Here is a 25,566-nt window from a genome sequence, read left to right as displayed (position 1 = left end):
AAACATAAGATTGAGATTCCATTTACTCAACCTTATTTGAAATTACGTTAAATTCAATTTTAAAACTAATTTAAATTTAAAAACGTTAAATTTTAGAATACAAAACTTTTAAATTTAAAATTTAATTCTCTGTATAGTTTAGTCAAAGAAATCTGCCTTTTGCTTTATTTCATGAAATAAGCAGTTTCATTTATTTTGAATCAATCAATTTTTATTCAATTACATTGACGTTATACTATTTTATCATGCACGCAAACTTTTTAATGTATTTCTTTTTAAATTTGCAAAAAAAAATCAAGTATTAAAGATATGTAAAATTCTATATACTGACATAGAACAATATATATAATTAAAAATATGTGTAAAAAAATTGGTAAAAAGTTTTAAATTGGTTAAACAGTACTTACGATATTTCTACTAGAGCATAGTGTTTTCACCATGGTAAAATGTATGGGGTTCTCTTATATATAAACAACGTTTTACTTCTTCATACAGAACCCTCGGATCGATTTTGAAGTTTATATTGCTTAATTGAGCTTGAATATGCTTAGAAATTAAATTTTTGTGTGCCTTTGGTAAAAAAAAAGCTAGGAAAAACACTGAGTACTCACTACCATCACTTTCTTTGAAGATAGACAATTGAATGTCGCATGAAAACACTTGAAAAGAAAGAAAAAGACACAAGAAAAAATAGTCATTTACCGTCTTATTCTCGAACAACGCAACCACCAGCTTATCTTACGGGAGCTATTTTACCCGAGTCATTAGTTTAATTGCGTTATACAGAAGAAAATTTAATTATAATATTTATTTAGTCTCTTTGTTTGCAGGGTTAGAATACTCTAATCTATCTCCAGACGTTCCTGTTCGATTTTCCTTGGTCTGAAATCCAAAATCTGCTTTAAAGACCAGTAAGCAAATACTGAGCCGAGGGCAATTACTGAAATGACTGAAAGAGGGGCTTGAAACATACCAGAAAACCTCGTTACGTGAAATTAGAGGCTTTTATTTACTTTCAATTAAAGATTAGATTGAGTTGTAAATACAAAGCGAAATACGTTGACTGGGGGATTCTCTAGAGTATTTGAGAATATATTTTGAGTTTTCCGTCTTTTCATTTCAGATTTTTTACGGACGTAATCTCTCAGTGAAGTTATAAGAAAATTATATACAGGTGGACTTTGCTAATTCGAAATTTGTTAATTCTGAATAACATCCGTAATTGGGCATTTAATGCTTTGAACTTATTCCGTATAAACTGCGCTCCCATTCGTTTGGGACCTGCAAGTAGCACCGCTGCACTCAGAAAACATTTTCTTACGGTTTTTCCAAGATACATAGACCTGACAATTCGAAACGATCTTTCATCAATTCATAAGTCAACAAGATATATGCTGACTCACGAGATTTTTTCCAGTCTCACATCTGAAAATTATCTGCTTTTTAACATATCTTCATGGATGCTCCTAATTGTTCAAATTAGAACAGTTGGTGGTTTTTTGCGTTTGCCTAGTGGATATGTCATATTAAATCCTGACCAGAATTGCCCTGATTGCAGCAATAACTTCAATAATTTTTCTGACATATTTAAAATTTTATTCGAATGTCTACTATTTAATTTGCAAAGAAGTGGACTTGTGTTAAATGTGTTAAATTGTGTATTTTCCGCAATCCCACCAGACAAAATTTAATTTTCAAAATATAAAACTTATCCGAAGAATCAAATTGGAAAACTATTCTATTTTTTTAACGATGTTGTGAATTTGTTGCAGGAATGTTGCTCTCTGTGGCGAGAATTTTCAATGGAGAGATCGGCTCGCATGCTTTTTTTTTCCATCTTCTCTATATATTGATATAAATGCTTTAATATTATTCTGCAAATATTGAATTTTTAGGCAACGGCACTCTTACCAAAAAGTCCTGCTGACGATAATCAAACCAACAAGATTACGATTCAGCACTTGAAAGCACTTTTACGACTTGCCACATTGATATCAAGAAATTCATCCCGTTTGGATGAAGCAGATAAAGTAAGTATCTCAGAAATTTTCACATAAAAAAGGAAACGGTGTGAATAAGAGCCTTTCACAAGGGGTTTTTTTCGAGTTCATAGTAGATTTATACAAATACAAATACAAAGGCCACAGCAGACAAATTGCTCAACGAGGTGGCTGAAAAAAGATGCCTATAAAAAATATGGATGTAAAATCTCACCAAAATACGGCAACTCAATAAAAAAAAGCATATACTGTATCACGAAAGAGAAAAAAACGAATAATTAATACTGCACTATACTGCAATGCCCATAAAAAATATTATATTATGGTTGCCTTATTTAAGTATGGATAGCTTCTCGATTTATCCCTCTATGTTTATCGTACTTCTTTTTAAACGTGTCAATTGCGTTAGAATTCACGACCACCGTATAAGTAAGTTATTTTATTTATTAACAACCCATATTAGAGAAAAACTCCCTACGGCACAACAACCTGGAATTGTCCCTTACCAAACGATACTGGCGTCTCTGTCGAAACAGTTGAATGACGGTGTATTGATAACTAATTGTCCATCATATCCATCCCGTTGATAATTTTAAACGCTTCGATCATATCCCCCGACACCCGCGTTCCTCCACTGTAGACATATTCAAGAAATCTAGTCTCTTTTCCTAGCTCAATCCTTGTGTGCTAACTAGAACACGAGTAGCTCTTCTCTGTACCCCTTCTCCCGAGACTATGTCCATCTGTAGATATGATCTCGAAAACCTTAATTTATGTGCCATAAAGCCTAAGAATGCTGGTGAATCCCAAAATTTTGATGTTCTTTTCAGAGTCCAGAACAGATTTTTACGTTACATATTTTACAGGCAATTTCACGTCTACATCAATGACGTAAGTACAACTGAACTGCGACGTTTTTTCCATTTCCAATCATTGGAATGCCGAAGAAGAAGAAGTTACCTTCGCTTTTTGTATAAAATTGTCAATAATATAATTGATGACTGCTAACTTCTCCAACTTGTTGATTTTTGTGTGCCAATTGGAAAGGGACCGTTCAAGTATTACGTAAGCAAATTTTTAGCCATTTTTGACCCCTTGTCAGCATAATTTCGTCATCAGCTCTGCCCCTCTGAATCCTAACTCATATTTTCATAAAGGGTGGTTGCTGACGTAAGCATTATCCAAACACCCCTTCCAGTCAGCAAATCGGAACCCCCCCCCCCCCATCGATGACAACGTCATACTTCAACGACCCCAAATAGGCCTGTTCGGTGAACTTTTCGCCTCCCTAAACCCCGAACAAATATTTTACGACGGTCCCCTATTTTTGAGATGTGCAATATATATAATCAGTGCGATGTGAAACCCGATATGCTTAATTCAACTATAAGAGAATTTCTTAAAAGTTATGTGTGAGTATTGAATATTCATGTTATTATGTTTTTCCGTATGTATTTCTATTGTTCCACTCGTTTTTGTTTTTTTGTATTTTGTTGTATTTGCGTTTGTAGTTTTCTTCTCTTGTGCATCTCTGTAATTGGGCAATCCTCGCCTGTTGAGACGTGAATAAATAAATAAATAAGTTTTTTTTCGTTGTGAAGAGGTACTAGATGCTGTGTGGAAAAGTTTTGTACAAAATGAACGTTTGCGTACTATTTGAATATGTTGAAATACAAACGAAATAATAAAATACTTCATTATTTTTTATCGTGGTCATTTTATGCTTTCGCAGACTGATATACTGGGATCATTACGAAACCGAAAATCTAAAGCATCGATGCTCGAGACGGAGATAGTGAGCTAATCACTTTGCTGTCAGCCAGAAAATGGAAAGTCATGATTATAGGAAGAATGTGTAAACGAAATAATGGGCTTATGACACGTGTTATTAAGTGCATACTCTGACAATCATGGAAAGTGTAGTTACAGAACTGCTTTCTTAGATAGCTCTGAAACTTTGCAAACATTAGTCATGACATAAATGGAATGAATATAGTCTTATCTGCATAGTCTTAAATTTAAACAGTTTCAAAGTGAATGGCAGTGGGAAATATACAACGATGTTTTAAAGATAATAACGGAGAGAAACTGTAGTTAAGATTAACATAAGTGAAAAGCAGTTCGCGCCACGTCTATGACTGTCTAGAGTTTCGATTTCAACTCAACGTTTGGCTAACACCCCTGATTTGCATTTTGAGAGATTTCAGTTGTCTGAATGAGGTAACGAATGAAGAATACGTTCATTTATCATCTCCTTAAAACAGCTGAATAGTAATGGATATCAACTCCTATAGTAAAAGAATCCGTCACACCATAAACTCAGTAAATCATAAGTCATAGAATGTGCTGACAGTCATCATGAATGCATAAGTGTGATTGAATAACATCTCGTATAACGTCACATCGTTTTTCGTAGAATAAACAAGCTAGAATTCCGTCAGAGATATAACATTCATTTAATATTATATTTTCCACAGAACAAATCGTTACAAGAACAGATCTGTGTTTTTCTTTATACGTATAGTCAGCTCTTACCTTTTATTAAGTGCGCAAATGGAAAGACCGTAAAAATCCTTATTAAGGTATCCGACTACGTTTAAGAGTACTTTTTTTATGAAATGGTACCGGAGTGAATTTGAAAAAGCATTTTTTGATAGAAAGTGCCCCAAAATGGTGAGAACAATAATAAATTTTTGACCACCTGCGCATTTTCTATGAAAAAGTCATTTTTATACGTCAAAAATTTTAAGCAAAATGCATGTAATATTCAAAACACGATTGAAAAAATTCTATGTGGGGAATGTTTTGTTATTTTCATAGTACATTCAGCTAGTGATGGTACAGGTTATGAACCAAAATTTGAAGGATTGTATGATATGCTCATGAATTACGCTCAAATCGGTGAACGTACGTATGGATTTTTTGAAATTTAATTCTACATGTCACTTATAAACACTGTAATTAGCCAAATTCTAACTGCTTCGACAAGGAAACACCAGTATCGATTGGTAAGGGATAATTCCAGGTTGTAGTGTCACGGGAAGTTTTTCTCTAATAGGGTTGTTTATAAATGGAATAGCTTACCTCCCGGGGTCGTGAATTGAAGCACGATTGACACGTTTAAAAATAAATGCAATAAACATATTGGGATAAATCGAGAATCTATCCACATACCTGGATGAGAAAACCACATTTTTTTATGAACTGTATGTATGATTATATTCTTTCGTATGGAGGCTATTTGTTTTTTTTTGTTGTTATTGGGCCAATAAGCCAACGAGGGAAGACGTGGTCAAGGACCTGGCCTGGCCACGAAGGAGGGCTCACTCGAGCCAACAAGTCAATAAGGAAAGACGCGTGGTCCAGGACCTGGCCTGGCTACGGCGGAGGCTCACCCGAGCCAACAAGCCAATGAGGGAAGACGTGGTCAAGGACCTGGCCTGGCCACGGAGAAGGGCTCACTCGAGCCAACAAGTCAATAAGGAAAGACGCGTGGTCCAGGACCTGGCCTGGCTACGGCGGAGGCTCACCCGAGCCAACAAGCCAATGAGGAAAAACGTGGTTCAGTACCTGGCGCTTGGCCACAGAGGGAAAACAAAGGGCTCAAGCTCAATAGAGCTAAAAAGACATCAGAAGAGCTCATCGGAATAAATTGTATATTGTATAATAGAAATCTGTAGGCCTATATATACACTTTTTTTTTAATAATGTGCTTTTATATTCATCTTCATGTATTTTATGTGCATAATACAGCACCCGACACCACCCAGCCGGAGCAATGGCTAAAATTGACGATGGTCGATAGATCCTGGGTGGTGCACGGTATGAAATGAAATGAAAATGTTCTTATATTGGGTTGCACTATTTCTGATGTAGTTTAGAGTCGACAGTCATATTTTTATGGCCATCTTTTTTCAGCCACCTCGTTGGGCATTTCGTCTGTTGTGGCCTTTGTATTTGTATTTAAATATATGTGATAGACTTTAGATTTGAATTCATAACTTTAACAATACACTGCAAAATATCATATTGAAATTGAAATTTCGTAATGATATAATAAAAAAGAAGTTTGGAAATCATATTTCAAACTTAAGTGAAAAGTCAAAAATAACACGTTCAAAGTTTTTATTTACGAATAACTTCTATGTAAAAACGCAACACTAAAATGAGTGTAACTTCGGTGATAAGCATCATATAAACGAAACAAGGCCTGTTTTAAAATCACAAAAGTTATTGCTTTCATAAAAAGTAAAAAAAATCAATATTCTGTTGTAAAATAACGTTTTCAACGCAGTCGAATACCTTTACATTGTGAAGATAAGCTTAATTGTTCATCATCCATTAAAAAATATTAGCTGAAATCTATTCATTTTCTGTTTTCACGTACGAAATAGATTTTATGTAATCCTTTTTATTCATTTTCAATAACAATATTGAATGAATTTTCTTATGCATTATGCATCATATTCTTTCATTTTTGCAGCTTTATGCCAAAGCCGTTAGCCTAAGAACTGATTACACAGAAGCCTATGTCGGTTGGGGAAGTCTTATGCTACGGACCAACAGGTAAAATATGTTTCTTCCAAAAGAGTAATTTCATTCCTCTTCAAAATTTTGTGGGGTGGCCTTGTAAAAATAAGGGTATTTTTGATGATAGACAGAAAAATAACTAACAAAAGAAAAATTACTTAAAATTTGAAGAAGTATTTTCTTTTTTATAAGAGTAAAATTGGATTTTGATGCATGAATCCCACATTTTGATGAAATAAATATTATAGAATGTGTTCAGAACGATTCTTTCTTCTTAAATATAATGTAAATTATCCATCGAAATTATGCGGTTGCTCGTTTTCTACTCACGTGATGAATGTGAACGCAATGAAATTATAAAAATTTGCAGATGTAACGAGTACACTCAAGATGAATGGAAATTATTGCCGATTCACTTGAAATCTGGTATAAAAATTGTATAGGCTATACATATCCTGTAGTGAAGATAAACCGTGAAGGAATATATTTCTCATTCCCCCCCCCCTCCACCCAATAGAAGCGTCAATACCCTTGTATTTTTGTTTTACACAAGATGATCAATTGTGCTTTTAAGCATTATGTCTTAAATACTTTACGTCAAAATAGATTTTGGGCTGATATTTTAAAAGATTGCTCTCGGAAAAACTCATCATTCTCTTTCTTTGCTCTAGAGGCTATTGATTTCGGGAAGAATAACATTAGCGACGGAAGAACGAAAATAATGAAAAAATCGTTGCTTTTCGTGGAATTTCTGGTAAATGTCATTAAAAATGTATTGGGATTTTCAAACAATATTTCAAGGAAATATTGTTTAGTGGCAAAAAAAAGAAAAGAAAATTTGCTTCGTTATATTGAAAGACATTCACTATAAAATAGCTTTTAAAAATGATTGCTATCCTTCTCATCCATGTGAGGTCAACAAACAAAATAATAGCAAGTTTTGAAGTCGTAATTAAAGAGGGCATTCAAGATGAAAGACACAAAAGATTTAAAAAAAAAAACTAGTTAAGCACACTGAGTTGACCTTTGTCGAAATTAATTATTGGTTTTCGTTATCTTGTCCTTTTCCCGCTCTTTCCCCCGAATTTTATGCAGCATTTTCCAATTTATCGTGACCGCAATGCGCTATTTTCTGAAAGAGGCTGCTATTGAATTACATGCATCTTAGAAACAGTAGCAACTGTCACAGAAATCAGAAACTAACATTTTTTTTATTTATTCAAATGTGGCATAATCAATAAACAGGATGAAAAGATTTGTTTAAGTTGCGGATAATCATTTTTATAGTCGCAATTATTTGGTAGATTGCCAGTACAATTCACCCATCGTAAAAAAAGTTATGAATTTTTTATATGGGTTGACTCGGTCGTTAAATAACGGATTAAGTACATTTTGCCTTAATTGGAGTGTTAATCATAAGGTGCGTTGGGGACACCGTGTTGAAGCCCTTCTGAATGCCATAAATAACTTTGGTTTATCTACACCCTTCTCCGAGTGGCCCAAGGCCAATTTCGAATCTGTCACATACACAATCGCGGAAAATTTTGTTGACAGTTTTCAAAATAGGATTGAAGAAAGCAATTTTAACCCATATTAAAAGTTTCTTTCTTCCCGAGGAGTACTTGAATTTTCAAAGGAATCCCGTATATCAGACTATTTTACTACAAGCTCGTTGTAATTTTATTAGGGGCCTGAATCGTTTTTCTAACCGATGTCAATGGTGTGATTATCGTGGGGAAATTGATTTCGTACACGCCATTGCAAACTGCAGTCATTTTGTTGGCCAACGTTGTGTAATTTATCCAATATTTTACAAGATGGAAGGAACTCATTGTTTTAGTTCTTTTTTATGTAATCTTAACTAAGTTACAACCACATTAAAACTTGCCACGAAATGAGAAACATCAGTGGTTGATGTTTCTCATTTCATCACCATGAGAAAATCATCATGAATGAGAATCATTCATTCATCGAAATGATGCTTTTCATTGAAATTCTTTTTTCTCTCTGCTCTGTATTTTTTAAGCGTTTATATTATATTCTGCATCTAGGTGTTCGTCTGTCTTGCCCAACCAAGCGTTTCTCTTTTGTAATAGCTTTTTTGCACTGTGGGCTCCGGCCTAATTCCCAATAAAGACATTATTATTATTATTATTATTTCTTCATTCAAATTGAGTATATAAAAAAAAATCTTCAAGAATCTGCGTACCGTAATTTTCTGCTTATAATCCACTAAGACCCAAAAGACGTCTGAATTTCTTATTAAGGCAGCGTTTTATAAAGCTCTCTCAAATTGTTTGCACATCAGATATCTCTGCAATAGTTGACTTTAGAGAAACATACTTTCAATTACAAAAAAGTTTTCATATGACGCGCAGTTGTTTAAAATCTCGAATTGAATTTGCGGTGTCGTATACATAAAAAATTGGTGTAAGCTGTGTCATAGACATGGCTGCCTGATTTGACGTGCATACGTTTTTGTGCATAACCTCGCGTCGTAGGTACTGACTTCATGCCCGCCATAAGGATAGAGCTGACAGGGCTCCAGCCTGGAGGCATGAGGCAATTCTTGAATTTTTGTGGTTTTTCACACTATAAATTACGAATCGAGGCAGAGAGCCTAGTGCCCAGATAGGAAAAAATATTGAAACCAGAGTGATATAAATTGGATTCATATTTGCAATGTGCATCTGACGATACCATTGCTTTCAACTTGCGTTGCGTACTCCTTGACATATAGCAGAAAACCATTTCGTTACGAATCAGCGCAGCTAGCCTGGTGCCCAGACGGGAAGAGATATTAAAACCGAATTAATATCATTGGCGTTGTCTCTGAAACGTACATCTGGCGATACCATTGCGTTTGACTTGCGTTGTGTACTTTCAGGGATATAAGCGTTTAAAGAATTCCATCATGCAACTTTTTGCGGATTAATTAATGAGAAATTAAATTTTTGCACCGCTCCCGTGTGCTAAAAGTCCAATTATTGAAATGTAGACCCTGCAATATTTATCGAGATATTACAAAACCAATATGTTTTGGCAACTTATCACTGCGTTGACAAGTTTTCATTGGCTCAAAAGTTGCTTTTTTTGGGACTGTACACAAACAGAATGAAATCAACCATTCTATTTTTTGAATCATAATAAATATCGATTACATGTTTTGACAATTACAAAAATTTTATTTCACTTTAAATTTACGCCTGTTTCACTATATGTGAACCTTACAATCAATCATTGGCGAAAAATGGTGAAAACTTCAAAGTAAAATATCTCCGTTAATATTGCATTTAAAAATATGATTTTGTTTGAAAAAGACTTCTCAGAGCTTCATTTACTTTTTACTCAATGGAATTTTTTCTTTTGTTTGAAGTTAATCTTTCTATTATTTTTATGTATACGATTCCTTGGGAAATTTAACACATTTTGAGAAACCGCACGTCATTTGAAAACTTTTTGTAACTGAAATAATGTTTCTATAGTCAACGATTACAGAGATAGCTGCTGTTCAAACGATTTGGGACAGACTAGACTGCTGTGTTTTATCTGCAGCTGTTTTTCTTGGAGTCTGGTATAGAAATAAATATTGAAAAAATTAATTTTTTGAATTTTATAGGTAGCGTAGAAGAATCAAAATATTTTTTCTAAACAAAAAAACAATAAATTCTTTAATTCTTTAAGATTTCGTTATTGATGAATTTAATTTCCATATGCGGATTATAACAATACAATTTTTCTTAAAGTAGTAAAACTTATATGTGATAAGATTATACGCCTCCGCGGATTGTACACAGAAAGTTACGGTATGAACTGAAAGGGAATACTTGATAAACAATGATCTCTCCCTTGTCTAACAGGACTCGAGAAGCAGAGTTTGTTTTAGGTAAAGCTTTACAACAAGACGGTCAAGACCCAAATATGATGTACAACGTGAGTAAACACTCAATAGTTTTACTAGAAACATATTTAAATGCGAGTTCTAGAAACTCGTAGAAAACTTTTCTATATTTTCCAAGTAACATAATGCAACAATAAAGCTAAATGAACTGTTTCATTCGATCATTTTGGTCACAACACTGTCATTTTACGCACATAAATAATTATTAAATTAAGCTATTTTTTTTAGCAGTTTGCGGATGGTTTTCCTTCGAAATATCTTTTGGTATATTAGATGAATGCGCTATGGACAATGATAAAAATTTGCAAAATATTTGATAACTCCGATGCATTATAATTATACAGAAACCAAACTTATGTGACTTTTCCCAGAATAACAAAATCGCATCCCTTTTAATCCTTTTCATTACGATTCTATTTAAGAGGTTTAATTAATGAAAGTAAAGTTCCCAGTTGAAACTAAAACTCTCGTTTCACTTTCCCTAATAATACTTGAATGTCTCTGACGTTCTCTGCGAATTCTCTTTAAATCACTTATAAATGCAATAGTTTTGATGAGAACAGGTCGACGCAAATTCGCTTCAAAATTTTCGATGGAATTAGTTTCTGCTCCTTTTCTTGATATCCAGTGTAGTGAAGAACATTTCATGGATAATTATTCCTTCCAGAGTACCGAATGTCCAAGAAGTAAAGAACAGGACAAATGGGTGATTTGGAGCTCTGGTGACTGCTATCTTGAGTGGAATGTCGTTGGAGAATTTTAGATAAATTCATAGCCACTAACTCCGAGTCGGCTGATAACGAAGTTTGGGTGGTGGGCATCGTTGCAATTCAATTAATGTGAGGAATTAATTGAATACCGATAAAGACTTTGCCAAAAACGCTGAAACCCAGCGCTAGATTCGGTGCGACGTCATCGGTTTTCGATGAAGTTTCAAAAACTGTCAGCTTTTGTGTGGAAGTTATGTATTTAGTCTTCTTTTTACTCACTTCGATTACATGAGAAATTGAGCTTCTCATAACTTTTTTCAACTTTCATTGTACGTATGAATCAACGATATAAAACTACGCTTTGTTCCCAATATCTCCAACAAATTTGAATGTTAAGCATTTTAAAAGCTTATATTGTAATTGCATATATGTGTGTGTATGTACATAAGAAAAATATATAAAGCATTCTATATATAATATACATATATGGGAAAATTTACATTATGTTGCAAAATTAATTAATTTTTGTCGAAACTCACCAATACCAGTGCCATAGGCAGCTGAAATATGCAGTGTAGTGTAAAAAATTTTTAAAAATTCCTTGTTTATAAATTAAAAATTGGAAAAAAATGATGAGGAAAAATGGCATTTGAAAGCACACTTTTTTCACTTTTTTCACTTTTTATCGATAAACTCGATCAGGGTATCGATGGAATTACTAGCAAATTCGCAGATGATGTGAAGCTAATGGGGGTAATCGGGAATGAAAGCGATAGGGAGTTGCTCCAGACCAACTTAAACAAGATTGCAGCATGGGCAAATGAATGGAGCATGACGTTTAGCGTAGATAAGTGCATGGTCGCTCATTTTGGTTCGAACAACCAACGGTTCTCTTACGAGTTGAATGGTGTCACTATCCCGGATGCAACTAGAGTCACCGATTTGGGAATTCTCATTGACGAGCGACTTAAGTTTTCTGAACATTGTTCAGCGGTTGTCAAAAAATCGAATAGAATGCTTGGTCTCATTTTCAAAAAGGTCTCTTCGCGTTCTCCTAAAGTCATTCTTCCTCTTTTTCGAGGCTTAGTTCGTCCTGGACTGGAGTATGCTGTAAGGTTTTGGAGACCATACCTACAGAGGGACATAGACTTGGTTGAAGGGGTGCAGAGAAGAGCTACGCGTGTCCTTATTGGCACACAGGGCTTGAGTTATGAAGAAAGACTTCATTTTTTGAATATGTTTACATTGGATGAACGCAGGTGTCGAGGAGATATGATCGAAGTGTTCAAAATTTTCAATGGGATGGATAGGATGGACCATGAACTTTTAGTACACCGCCAATCGACTGCTTTTACAAGGGGACACCAGTATCGATTGGTGAGGGACAATGCAAGGTTATGGTGTCGCAGGGAATTTTTCTCCAATAGGGTTGTTAATAAATGGAATAGCTTACCCCCGGAGGTAGTAAATTGTAACACAATTGACACGTTTAAAAAGAAATACGATAAACATGTTGGGGTAAATCGAGAAGCTATCCATTCTTAGAATAAGACAACCATAAGTAATCTTTATGGGCATCGTATAATATTTTATCATGTGTATATATTGTTTGTAATTTGTGTTAATTGCATTTTTAATTGGGTTGCTGTATTTTTGAAACATATGACAACCATATTTTTATGGGCATCTTTTTATCAGCCACCTCGTTGGGCATTTTGCCTGTTGTGGCGTTGTATTTGTATTTGTATTTGTATTTGAAAGCATTATGTGAAAATTGAAAGCTGTATATGAACAATTGAAAAAACTCAAAATTCAAAAATCGAAGAATTCAAAAATCGAAGAATTCAAAAATGAAATTAATCGAGAGCATGCATTTAAGCTTTCGGGCTCAAATGCTCTCAGAAACGGTCTGTTTTAAGCCAATGCCAAGGTGCTCTTCCCTGATGGGAGCTCTAGACATTGGCTTGGATCAACTTAATTTTTGAATTTCGAATTTTTCAATTCTCATATAATACTTTCAAATTCCATTTCTTCCCCTAATCAATTTTGTTTTAAATTTTTCATTTATAAACAAGAAATTGTTTACTATATATATATATAGAAAAATGTACATTATGAGAAAAAAAATTTTTTTGTCGAAACTCACCAATATCAGCGCCATAGGCAGCTGTAATATGCAGTGTAGTGGATAGTGGAAAAACATTGTAAAAGTTTTATATTTTAAATGAAAACTTTATAAAACTGCAAACAAATAAAGTGAACTGGAAAGATACAGCAAAAATATGAAAATTCAAATAGGAATTCAAAAATGAAAAAGTTATAGCCAATGTCTAGGGATGTCGTCGGGGGGAACGCTCTGACATTGGCTTAACACAGAAAGTTTCTGAGAGCATTTGGTCTCCATAGCCTAAATATATGCTCGATCCCCCGACGTTCTGCTGAAGTACCACCGAGATATCAAGGAAACAATTATTTTCCGGATATTATGCTGAGGTGAACTAGGAAAGAAAAGCCATGTCTCCGCCGGGACTCGAACCCAGTCGCGCATGCATACCGGGCAAGTATGCAAGAGGGCCTGGAGGATCCCGAAGTTAAGAGAGGCTACTAATGACTCTACTTCAGCGCCTCACGCCACAGTGCGTGAAATAAGGAAGGCAAGGTCATGTCTCCAGTGGTGTAGATGGTAACATGCTTGCCCGGTATGCAAGAGGGCCTGTGTTCGAGTCCCGGCGGAGACGTGATGACTTTTCTTTCCGAGTTCACCTCAGCATAATATCCGGAAAATAACTATTTCCTTGAACAGTTATAGTTATTAGGGTGAGGAGGAAGTAAGTCTAAGGTGTAAGGGGCCATTCAAGTATTACGTAAGCAGAATTTCAGCTATTTTTACTCTCCCCCCCCCCCCTTGTCAGCAAAATGTCGTCAGCAGCTTAGAATATTTCATATCTTCCAAAAGGGGTGGTTGATGAGGTAAGCAACCTTCAAACCCCTCCCCCCTCGTCATCAAAAGTTAGCAAATCCAGAACCCCCCCCCCCCGATGCTGACGTAATACTTGAATGACCCCTAAGGAGGAAACCCGTTGTATATTAAGATTTTTGAGATTTAATGCATTTTGAAAATCGTTATATGTTTGATACGAGAAAATTGAGAAAAAACAATATTTTTGAAAACCTTTTTGAATTGTGATTGGTTAGAAAATTAACGGGATTAAATTAAAGGCTTTTCTGTTGTCGTGGATACCAGTTAAGACCATATTGTTAGCAATGTTTATTTTTAAGTCAAGCAAATATTTTTATATTGACTGCTACTTTGCTTTCTTTCGAATTGACAAAAGCATTTGTTTTGCTTCTATTTTGATTTTTGAATTCAATGGTACTTCAGCAGAACGTCGGGGAATCGAGAATATATTTAGGCTATGGAGACCAAATGCTCTCAGAAACGTTCTGTGTTAAGCCAATGTCAGAGTGTTCCCCTCGACGACAGCCCTAGACATTGGCTTTAACTTTTTTAATTTTTGAATTCCTATTTGAATTTTTCATTTCTTTTTGAATTTTCATATTTTTGCTATATCTTTCTAATTCACGTTGTTTGCAGTTCACTTTGTTTGCAAAAAAAAAAAAAAAAATTATGATTCACAACAGTGCTGTTGAAACCAAGAATATTATTTCAAGAATTCAGAATTTTCAGAAATATTTGAATAAAAAAAATAATAAATAGAAATTAAGTTAAATATAATTAAATAATTAACCGATAGAAAAAGGATGCAAACAGCATACTGTATATTTTGAGATTGTATATTTTCCATGTATATATTTGATGCTTTATATTTTGTACAGTTGTGTGAACTCACACAACCAGCTACCTTAATACCATAGCGCAGACACATTTCTAAGGGAAACCTTCAAAAAGTCCGAAGTGACCCAACTAGCCAATCGAAAAATTGTACCAGCTGTCAGCCAATACTTTCGACCTTAGCGTCTGGCTCAGACAGACGTATTATTATCCTGTCCACTGAGCAATCTGCAGAGAAGTGTCAGGCTTGTCCTTATGGGGACTCGAGGTCAGAGGGATCATATGGTCGATTTCTCATTGATACTTCTTCCTGTGAAGATAACACCCACTCTGTAGCGAAACGTACGTTAGGATTTTTGAAATAAAACCCGAAAACTTTTTTTTCCTTGGCAGTCGCATATGAACCAAATAAAAAAATTCACCTGTTACTTTTATCAAAACTAGCCTAATATACATAGTTCTGCAAAATAAATATGTGCTATCACACATAAATGTGTCAACAAAAATGTTTTCGTTGCAGTAATACATTTATAACAATTTGCTCATTTTCAATATTGATGTATCATTTTTAGAAACTTTTGATGCACCGTACACAAACTGAAATAGTTTTGTTTTCATATATATTATTTGTATTCGCCTCATACACGCGTTTTATATTTTAGCTAGGAATCGTTTTAGCTGAACAAGGAAAAACATCCAAAGCTTTAGCTTTCTTTGATCGTGCTCTGTCTCTAGATCCAAACCACGAAGTAAGTACTGTATAATGTAAGAAAAATTTCATCGTTTGTTAATTTTTTATCCACGTTTATATCGATTAATTGATCGTTGTAATTTTTTTTCCATTCCCGATGTCACACAAACTTGCTCTTCAATTCTTTAGGGACAAGTTATTTAAGGCAGAATCATGAGAAAAAGACCCGCATGTATTGGATTTTATTTTAGACCACTTGCTTAAATTGGGGAGAATTGTCTGTTATTTCTTCCAACTAGAATTTTTTTTCCTAATAGGGATTCTTGACATTCTTTAAGTTTTCGGCTCGGAGAGCTCAGCCATATATAGAACAATAACAACAAAATTCTTTAAATCGTTTATTTTTTTTTACATTGATTTTCCAAATAATCAAGAGCCTATTCGCAATAGAATTTCGTACTGTACCATTATTCATTATCTAATATTACATCATCCGTAACCATTAGCTAATGAAACTTCATTCTCGAATATATTTTTATCTAATATAAGACTCAGGAATACGAAAATTTTAAGAATAAAATTTACCATCATCAAAAATTTTTTTCACAAAACTATATGCTTTATTAAAGAAATGAATATTTTGGAAAGTGTAGCCAATAAAATAAAACGTTTTTATTTCCATCAGGCACAAACAATCAATATCATTATTTTTCGTGCTGAATTTGTCAGGAGTGTTATTGATTTTAAAAATTTCTCTCCAAGCTATATGTACATATTCTTAAATTAATTTTTTGTGCGTTTGAGTGATTTCATATTTTTGTGATTTTCTTCCTATATATATATATATATATATATATATATATATATATGTGTATGATTATTTTTAATTACAAATTGTATAAATGTATAGGAATCTTATTGTCCCCCATTCTGTTGGACCAACTGATATGTGAACAATTTACGATAACAATCATATATAAATCAGAAAAATGTTTCAAATCTTTAGAGATGGGATGTGCTAGATGTGAAGGCTCGCATTTTTTAATAAAGTTTTGTAAACAAATATCTAGTTAGAATGTGCACGGAAAAAATGATTATGTTCACTTATTTAGCCTTCTTTGCTGGCCTCTGCACGACTGATACAAACAGAGGGTCTCCTTCAATTTCAAGATGTTGCAACTGAAAGGTGAGTGACCATTAATTTTGTAAAGAAAGAAGAAAGAAATGTGGGGTGGTTCCTGTCTTGCTTTTCAATTTTCGTCATTGCCATATTAGTAAAAAAATGTTGAAACCCAAAATATATAACGAATCATTTCTTTTCAATTAACGGCTGATTTTCCCGTAAGTCCTTCAATCTAACGCGTGGATTCATACCTGATGAAAATTTAGCATTTTAGCGTATCATTCCGAGTATAAAATAACCTATCTAATCTTGCTTATAGAAAAATTTACCTGTCCGTAGATGACCGATAATGGTATTTAAGACAGCATTATAACCGGATAAGAAACTTCATACTCCTATACACAGAATAAGAGAGTTAAAATTTTCGATTGGACAATCTTAATGTACTGAATGCATCACTGACAATCTGTGACAATGATAATATTCAAGTCATCACAGAGTATCTTCACTGCCTTCAGTTTCCTCAACTACTAATTTCACTACTCCTTTAAGGGGAACAATTTTTTCACTGTGATAGAAAAGAGAAAAAAACAACTGATATGATGGTATGCGGTTCCGTATTTTTACATAATCTTGGAACTTTGCAATATTACGTAATCCAATGTCTGAGATTTTAAAGTTCTATTAAATGTGGAATTCTTTTTTTGCGAATGATTACCCCTACAAGCTGAACTATCCCTCATGCATTATGTACAAAATTAATACCATCCCTTCCCGAGTTTTATCATTTCTTTGACATTGAACCACCCCATATTAAAATCTTATTTAAGGAGAGGTAGGTGCAAAATTGAAATATATGCAATGGATCACAGTTTATTTCCTTTTTCAAGAAATGTGATAGTTTGTGAAAATATACCCTAATATATGAGATTTAGAAATAAATTGACATACTGGAATAATTAATATTGCTTATAAAAGCAATGAGACAAAAACATTTAGACGCGAGAAATGGAATTGAGGTGTTGGAGCTAAACTAGAACCGAATGACTAACACATATTTGAACTTAATCTTCATTTTCGAGTATTAATTTGGAGCCACCATACGGTTTGAGCAGACGAGAAATATTACTTGAAAACACATGTAATTAGATGCTGTTTGAATGTCATCTACTGGCACGGAATTGTGAATACATAACAAGCTTCCGGGGCCCCATCAAAATTCCATTAATTTTAGCTCAGTTAGCAGCTGCCTGCCACGGAAGGTTCATTCAGCAATTATCAAACACTCACATTTAGGTAGGCTACTTTTTTCTTGAATATCTTTACGCTCGTTTCCAATCCCACCGAGGGTTTAAAGGTAAGAATAAAATCAGCATTTCTTTTTTCCCGGCTGGTGTCTATAGATTATTAATCATAAAAGAAGTAAATGGGATAAAACTGGACCTACCTCTCCTGATCCATTTGATTTTTGTATTGTGATTGGCAATTTATTGTACCTCAGTACTTTTTTTCTCTCAATTCATATAGGTTTTTTCAATACCCGATCTCACACACACACAAAGCTTTTTTTTACAACTATTCAGGGAAACAATTTTTTCACTGTGGCAAAGAAGTTGGTTTCCATCAATTAACGAATATTGCGTACCTTGATTCGACACTTACCAATCTGTTACGAAGTGAAAAATATTCATGCTATTCCATATAACAAATACAATTTCTTGATAATGCCTTCTTAATGCCTTAAAAAAGTGATAAAAATGAAAAATCTGATTGATTTTAAATTTTTTTACTTTGTATAATTTTAGAAAATATTTATAATTATATGACTTCACATTAATTTTTAATGGGACACACAAGTCTTTAAACTAGAGAATAGTAGATTTTCTCTGTTCAGAGGATAATTTCCAGTGGTATCTACCGACGAAATAAATAAGTAAAATCGAAAGAAAATTATAAGAACTTTCAATTCAACTCTACTGAAACTATATCCTGTCGCATATTTCATGAATTATCGAATGAATTTGGTAGAATGTTATTGAAATATAGCTTCAAGATTAAAAACAAAATCTCATTCAAAAATATTCAGCCTCATTCTATCATGGATTTACTGATCAGAAACTAACGGGTATAGTTAAGGAAACATTACTTTTCAATACACATTCAATACTAAACCCTATGTCTTGAATGATAAAAATGTTAAAATGTCATTAAAAAGATTTCATAATGTCAAAGCATAAGTGGTCCGCTCCTTTTTAACATAGTAAAGACTTCCTTATATATAGAAAGATTATTAAAACTATTATTTACTCAATGATCTATTTCAAATTTTTACCGTATATGTTTGATTGTGCATGCTGTCCTATGCCAGCACAAAATTTTACGTATCTCCAACACATAGCTTTTGACAAATTAAAAATAAAACGCATTAAAAACAGCTTGCGCGCATGTTAAATTAACATGAAATCAATGACATTGAATAAAAAAGTTATTGAAAATATGGGAAACTGTTCATTTTATAAAATGACAGAAAAGATTTGAGATCCATTCATAAATACTTAGGTTATAAATTTTTTTTAGATTTATTAATCTTTAAAATATGTTTTTAAATTAAAAATTCAATTTTGAAATAAAAACTAGACATTTTCCTTTGTTTTGAATTATGTTTTTATTCAATTACATTGATTTTCTGCCCTTTTATCATGCACGAAAATTGCTTTTGATGCACTTTTTGAAAATTTGTGAAAAAATTAAGTATTAGTAATTATATAAGTAATTTAGTATTATTAATGTAGCATAGTATTATTAATCAAGTAAAATTTAAGTATTATGTAAAATTTTGGGCTGGCAAAGGATAGAGTAATAATCAAATATAAGCGGTAAAAATTTGAAATAAATCAAAGGATAAATAATACTTTTAATAATATTTTTACATAAGAAAGTTTTTTGCCATTTGGGGAGGTAGGAGATCCCTTGAATTGAAGGCTGCCATGAAAAAATTATACATAGATAATGTATGTATAAAGAACTTAAAATATCATTTAGCTTCTTTTTTCAAGTTACAGAAGTAAAAATAAATATTCTTTATATTTCCAAGTATAAAAAACATAAAAATATATTTCAGATAAATCTAAACGGCTAGAGAATTACAAAAAAGAAAAAAATCAACTTCTTTTTTTCCATTTCTCCACCCTTGCTCTTATCATAAAAAACATGAAGCAATTCTTCAAAGAATACATTTGCTTTTCCTTTGCAGGTTGCGTAAAATAATAGAAATCGGTCAAGCGGATGAAACAGTGTATTTCAGCCTTGGTATGATTTCACTTAAAGTAGGCAACCACAAAGAAGGCGAACAATGGCTAAGAAAAGCGATAGACGTATGTTTTATTTTATTTTATTCCACTTTTCATAGAAGTTTGCAATTTATTCAAAAAGGATGGAACCAAGAAAGAGTCTTATAAAAAGCAATTGCTTTTTAATGGCTTAATCGGCATTACGATTGCCCTTTAAGCTCTAAAGAATTTTTCTATCAACGTTAAGAAAACAATGTTTAAATTAAATTTATGCCGTTTTTGATAGAATTTGGTTAAAACTATTTGAAAATATGTGACTGTTCAAGTAGAATTTTTTATTAAAGTAAGCGGAGCAGTTGCGTTATTTTTTTAGCTCAATAAAATTCAATTTCTTGATGTTGAATCGAACCTCAAACATAGCTGATTTTCTAATAATACATAGCTATATATCTTAATGTAAATATACCTTGTACTGAGGTTTGAAAACTTTTTGATGATGAACATTTTATGGTCTTATGATAAATTTAATTTCTTAATTATATCATTATCTATCTCTTTTGTCGTAACTCAAATCGTTTTTTTTTAATAACATTTTTGAGAAGTTTCTATTTCATTAAACAAAATTCAATTATAAAAGATTTTTGAACAGTTGCTACTCGAATAGTTTTTCTTTTATTATTATCATCCAGATCACATAAAACATTACGTTTTGTTGTACCAACCGGTCGCGATTTTAGATATGCCTGAAGGGAATGCCTGAAAAGACTTTTGAAATGAAGAAAAATAAAATTTTCTTCATCATAGAGATTTTCCTATTTAATTATAAATATATTTTTTTTAATGAATTACATCCCCCCACGAAGGAAATTAATTTCGTAATGGCGATTTTTTTTTGTTCTTCTCTCGTGTCTTTGATTTTGCAAATTAAACTTTCGTGCGAATTTCCTGAAAAGTGAATCCATTTCTTTTCTTCAAGATATATATATGAATACACACATATATAAAAGTCATTTAGAAGAGAAGATCGTAAAGACTTCTTTTGTTTTGCTCGTTGCAGATGAAGAAAGATTTCCCCGAAGCATTGTTCAACATAGCACTGCTGCTTTATGACGATGGAAGGCCAGAAGAATCCAAGAAATTCTTGCAAAATCTCTTACAGGTAAATAACGCCCCCCTACCCCTCTCACTGTGCGAATAAAAGAATTCAAGTTTTTGCTGGAAATGACTTTCCTTTTATTGCTTCGTTATCTCAGTAGTTTCTGGAGAAAGAAAAGATACTGAGAACACACACATGAACGCTTGTAACACCTACAAAAAAAAATTCGCCCTGATATATAAAATCATCAGTTCAATTGTATACAGCATATTGAACTTGTTTGTTGAATTGAATTGAATTTTCTATCGCAGATATCGAAATTGCTCTTCAAAACCACGACTAGTTCGAAGAAAACTCGACATCCTTTCAAAAATCGAATAGGTGTTTAATTTAGTTCGAAATACTCAAAAAATATCTCCCGATAGTTTGTGAATGAAACACTATTACGTAAAAAATATTAAGGATTTTATTACAATCAAACTCCGTTTTAACGACAACTCGGCTAAAACGTCATTAATTGGCGATCGCGGCTGATTCCGGTAAGAAATAATGTTAGTAAACCTTTTGCTTATAACGTCCATGAAAATGCAACGACCTTAGATTTAACGACAAATTTTCCGTTGTTTTTGCTTCCGTTTGTATTTTTTAAGAAAAACTCAAAAGTTGGAGCTGATCACATTCAGGGAAAATGTTCGCTAGTTTATTGATATCTAACACTTTGATTGATACCTAACGATGAAAAAAACGATTTATTACATCTTCGACTTAACCCTTACAGCGGCAACCTCGAGACATCTGGGGTTCTTAAAACCCTCTCTAAACGGCTATCCCGAAATAAATCGAATTCTTGAAACTCTCTCAAACCGGCAACCCCGATCCCACACATACCGCTGAAACTTTTCTTCTTCTGATAACATTTTTCTTTCGCATTCCGTCCTGTCAATCAATCGCCAGTGGGCGGAGTCAGCATTTGTTCAATGTCTGATAACAGAAGAGAGATAGAGACAACTTTTTTCTTTTCTGTTTGAGTTAGTATAGCATTATTGCGTACAGAATAAATAACAGAAAACAATAGTTTGTTTTCTCTTCCTTATTTTATTATTATTATTATTTTGTGTTGTAGGCTCGCAATCAGAAAAAAAGTTATTCTTGAAAATAGGTGGGATTTGTAAACATTTTAGTGATTTACAATGTGACAGTTATAATGCGGATCAGAAAAATTTTAAAACCCGCTTGAAAGGTCAATTTTCGAAGTAATTTAATTTTGCTCTTTCTGACTTTTTTTTTATATAAGTAAAATGCTTTGTTTTTATTATTTCAATGAAGTTTGTTTTGATTTGCAAATGCATAATTTTTACTAACATCTGGGCGGAGATAGTTTAAATAAATAAGAAATTCTATCACAATGCATTTTACTATGCATTGATACAAATATTCCATAAAAAAAAGTGTCATGTTAAATCTTTTTCTCTGATGAATACATTTTCATTCACTGCAGACTACATGTTGCACTTTATCAGTGCCAAGGCTGTTTATAAGCAATAATGAGCAATTTCCCCGACAATTGGTGAACATTGGTGATTTCTCGTGTTTATGATCACAATTGATCGCATTTTCTCAGTAAATTATGGTCACCCTAAGCGTAATGAAATTCCAACTGAATATATAGTATTTGATTGCCACTGATTACATATTTTTTAATACTTGAAATGTCTTGAAAACATTTATACCTCTGCTATAACGACAAAATTTCACAGAATCACTGATGTCGTTATAACTAAGTTTGACTGTATTTTACAGAAGGGTTTGTCGGTTTCTACGGTGAATAGCCTCAGTGAAAATAAGAGCAGACTGGATGAGACCCTGTCGGCTGTCCGGAGATGATCAAGACCGCAATCGGAATGAGAAAATATTATAGTCTACCACAAGATCAAGTCTCTCTAGAGGTTTAACAAGACCCCCCAGCAGGTTAACATTACACTGAGGCCAAATTTTATCTAGTGTTTGAGGGAATGTCAGGTTAAAGCTGCATCGTTCATGTTGGATTGTTTACCAATCAACGGAGAACATATCAGCAGCGCTTTCGATTTAGTGCTATCTACAAAAGGCAAGAAGCCAAGCTTGGTTAACTCTAAGGCCAGTATTACACTATAAAAGTTTGATAAAAGGTCTTTTTATAATATTTGAAAAGTGCTACCAATTAGTGGATGTAACCGAACAACCTGTTGGTTCTTTTTTCAAATTTTGTAAAAGATTTACTTTACCTTACCAAACTTTTACCGCGTAATCCTGGTCTAAGAGCTTCTTTCTTTTGCGTACGAATCAGGCTACGGATCATGCCGAATGATCAGATGAAGTTGATCATGCGTTCTCAGCGGGTGAATATGTCGGTCAGTTCGACCGAATCGGTGTTCTTTCGACCGTGGGATCATTTTCACACCCGTTTCATTCTCGAGGCTATAGAAATTCACAAACATTGTCAAAATTGTAACAGAAAGGAAGAAGCCCTTCGAGTTAATCGAGCTTACCTTACTGCCTTCAGTAACATTTTACGAAAAGTGAGACTATATTTTATCGATAGATCCAAAACCTCTCGCTAAAACGATGCAGATCACTCTTAAATACAAGCACCACTCCGGTCTCTCTCCCAGTCACCTCGAGACTGACGAGAAGATCTTATCGGTTCTGCTCACACCTCCAGTGGGATCGACGCTACAGAAGTAGACGAAACGTTTGGTAATTATTCATCTACAACACGCCTCTTTAGTCTGAATCTTGCAACCCATCAACCCTCAATCTCGTATCATCAACGCTCGTTAAATCTATCGTTTCATACATAATGCTAAATCATTGGTTCATTGCTTTAGACGCTATTGCGGCTTCATGCATAGTAACCATGTATTTTGGAAAAAGGGTTTCATGGGCACCGCAGTGTGTAAAAAAAAGCAAAATCCATTTTGGAGCTTAATCGAAGTGCTGCATCGACGTAATTTCCAGATTTTTCGGTATAAAACTCAATTTTCGTATAATTACCGTTTTCTTGTATTACTAAACAAATCTATATATATAAAATTGCTTTTCTGTGTGTGTGTTCTCTATCCAAATCTATCGTCGCCATTTAGATCTATCGTTGCCAAACTATGCATATATACCAAACGGGACCCGACTTAAACGATAGGCTACTTTAAAAGTTTGTCAGAGATGGGCAAATGCCCGAAATATGTGAAAAAGTGTGGAGCAACAATGGTTTTTGGGCCTCAACAATCACTTTCAGAATGTTTACTTTGGGTACCGTGATTCCCTATGCGTTTCCGACGTGCATATGCCTTTATAATGGTTTGTCACTTTTTCAATCCTCCCAGTAATGAGGCTTTTTGAATAGTCACCATAATCATCATCAGCATCACTTTGAGGGTCAGACAAAGGATGATCCCATAGAAACCAGTGTTAAAATTACCAATTTTAACTGTAAAAATGCGAAAATTTAGTGGGACTTTCCGCCACATCAATAATTTAAAAAATTGAATTGAATTCTTGATTTATGAAATATTGAGTTCGCTAAGAGATATATATACGAAGCCCAGAAAAAAAATTAAATATAAAATAATTAGCCCGACCTACTTTTGAGTTGGATATCCATGCAATAACATTGATTTCAATCGTTTATTTATATCTTCTCAAGCATGAAAATTAATGTCATGAAAATTAATATCGTGTCTCCGTATTGTCTTAATATTCAACTGCATAAATTCATATAGTTTAGGATGTTTTAAAATTAGTTATGGGCCCGTAAAGTACATCGAAGAAATTCCACAGCTTCAATCAAACATTTTTTGAAGGAGAAACAGCCAGATTGATAACTTGAAGTTCAAGAAAAAAAATTGAAATACCTAGCACCCATAAAAAAAACTATTAATTTCTATGTTTCCTTAATCTAGATTTGGTTTTTTCTTTCATGAGTGGTGCAGGAAGTCACCATATTGATTAATATGACACGGTTTGTATGTCCTTCAAAGAAATAAGGAGATATCACGTGATCCAAAAAGCCCCATTGAAGAAAACCCGGCCAGCGCCGGGTATTATAGCTAGTATTTTATATAAAATGCTTGCCAAATGCTTCGATGAAGCAGTAGAAATTTAATTAATTAATTAATATTTTTGTACGGTTATACGATACTAGTCAAAGTAAATTTCTTGGAAATAGTATTTTTTAAAATAGAAATCATGTTGAATGAATTATATGAAATTCAACATGATTGTGGAAATTATGCTTCGAAAACCTAAGCGCCACAGATTTTAAACGGCCAAAAATTGCGGTAATTTTAAAATAATCAAAAAATACTGTGTATCACATCAATAATTAGTTTTTTTAAAATGACTGGTGCTGGATATCCATGCATGGTATCGGATCAGTTTTATCTAAGTGACTTCA

The 25,566-nt window shown here is 33.4% G+C and overlaps 1 protein-coding gene and 1 long non-coding RNA gene across 2 annotated transcripts in view; one reads left to right on the top strand and one right to left on the bottom strand.

Annotated features, from left to right (window-relative positions):
• The window catches only part of LOC149085463 (uncharacterized), a 72,990-nt gene that overhangs the window by 9,589 nt on the left and 37,835 nt on the right, over positions 1–25,566 (bottom strand). The window lies entirely within an intron of this gene.
• The window catches only part of LOC149085464 (protein O-mannosyl-transferase Tmtc3-like), a 195,450-nt gene that overhangs the window by 159,043 nt on the left and 10,841 nt on the right, over positions 1–25,566 (top strand). Inside the window, exons 13-19 of the mRNA XM_089233480.1 lie at positions 1,896–2,030; positions 6,484–6,566; positions 10,391–10,463; positions 15,597–15,683; positions 16,738–16,811; positions 20,002–20,122; positions 21,096–21,197. Of these exons, the coding sequence (XP_089089606.1) occupies positions 1,896–2,030; positions 6,484–6,566; positions 10,391–10,463; positions 15,597–15,683; positions 16,738–16,811; positions 20,002–20,122; positions 21,096–21,197 (675 nt within the window). The remainder of the gene's footprint in view (positions 1–1,895; positions 2,031–6,483; positions 6,567–10,390; positions 10,464–15,596; positions 15,684–16,737; positions 16,812–20,001; positions 20,123–21,095; positions 21,198–25,566) is intronic.

Source organism: Pholcus phalangioides, unplaced genomic scaffold (assembly GCF_987345545.1).
Source record: "Pholcus phalangioides strain wild (caught in Gottingen) unplaced genomic scaffold, Ppha-v1.0 ptg000007l_1, whole genome shotgun sequence".
Taxonomy (NCBI): Eukaryota; Metazoa; Arthropoda; class Arachnida; order Araneae; family Pholcidae; genus Pholcus; species Pholcus phalangioides.
This window is presented reverse-complemented; position numbering and strand designations above follow the sequence as displayed.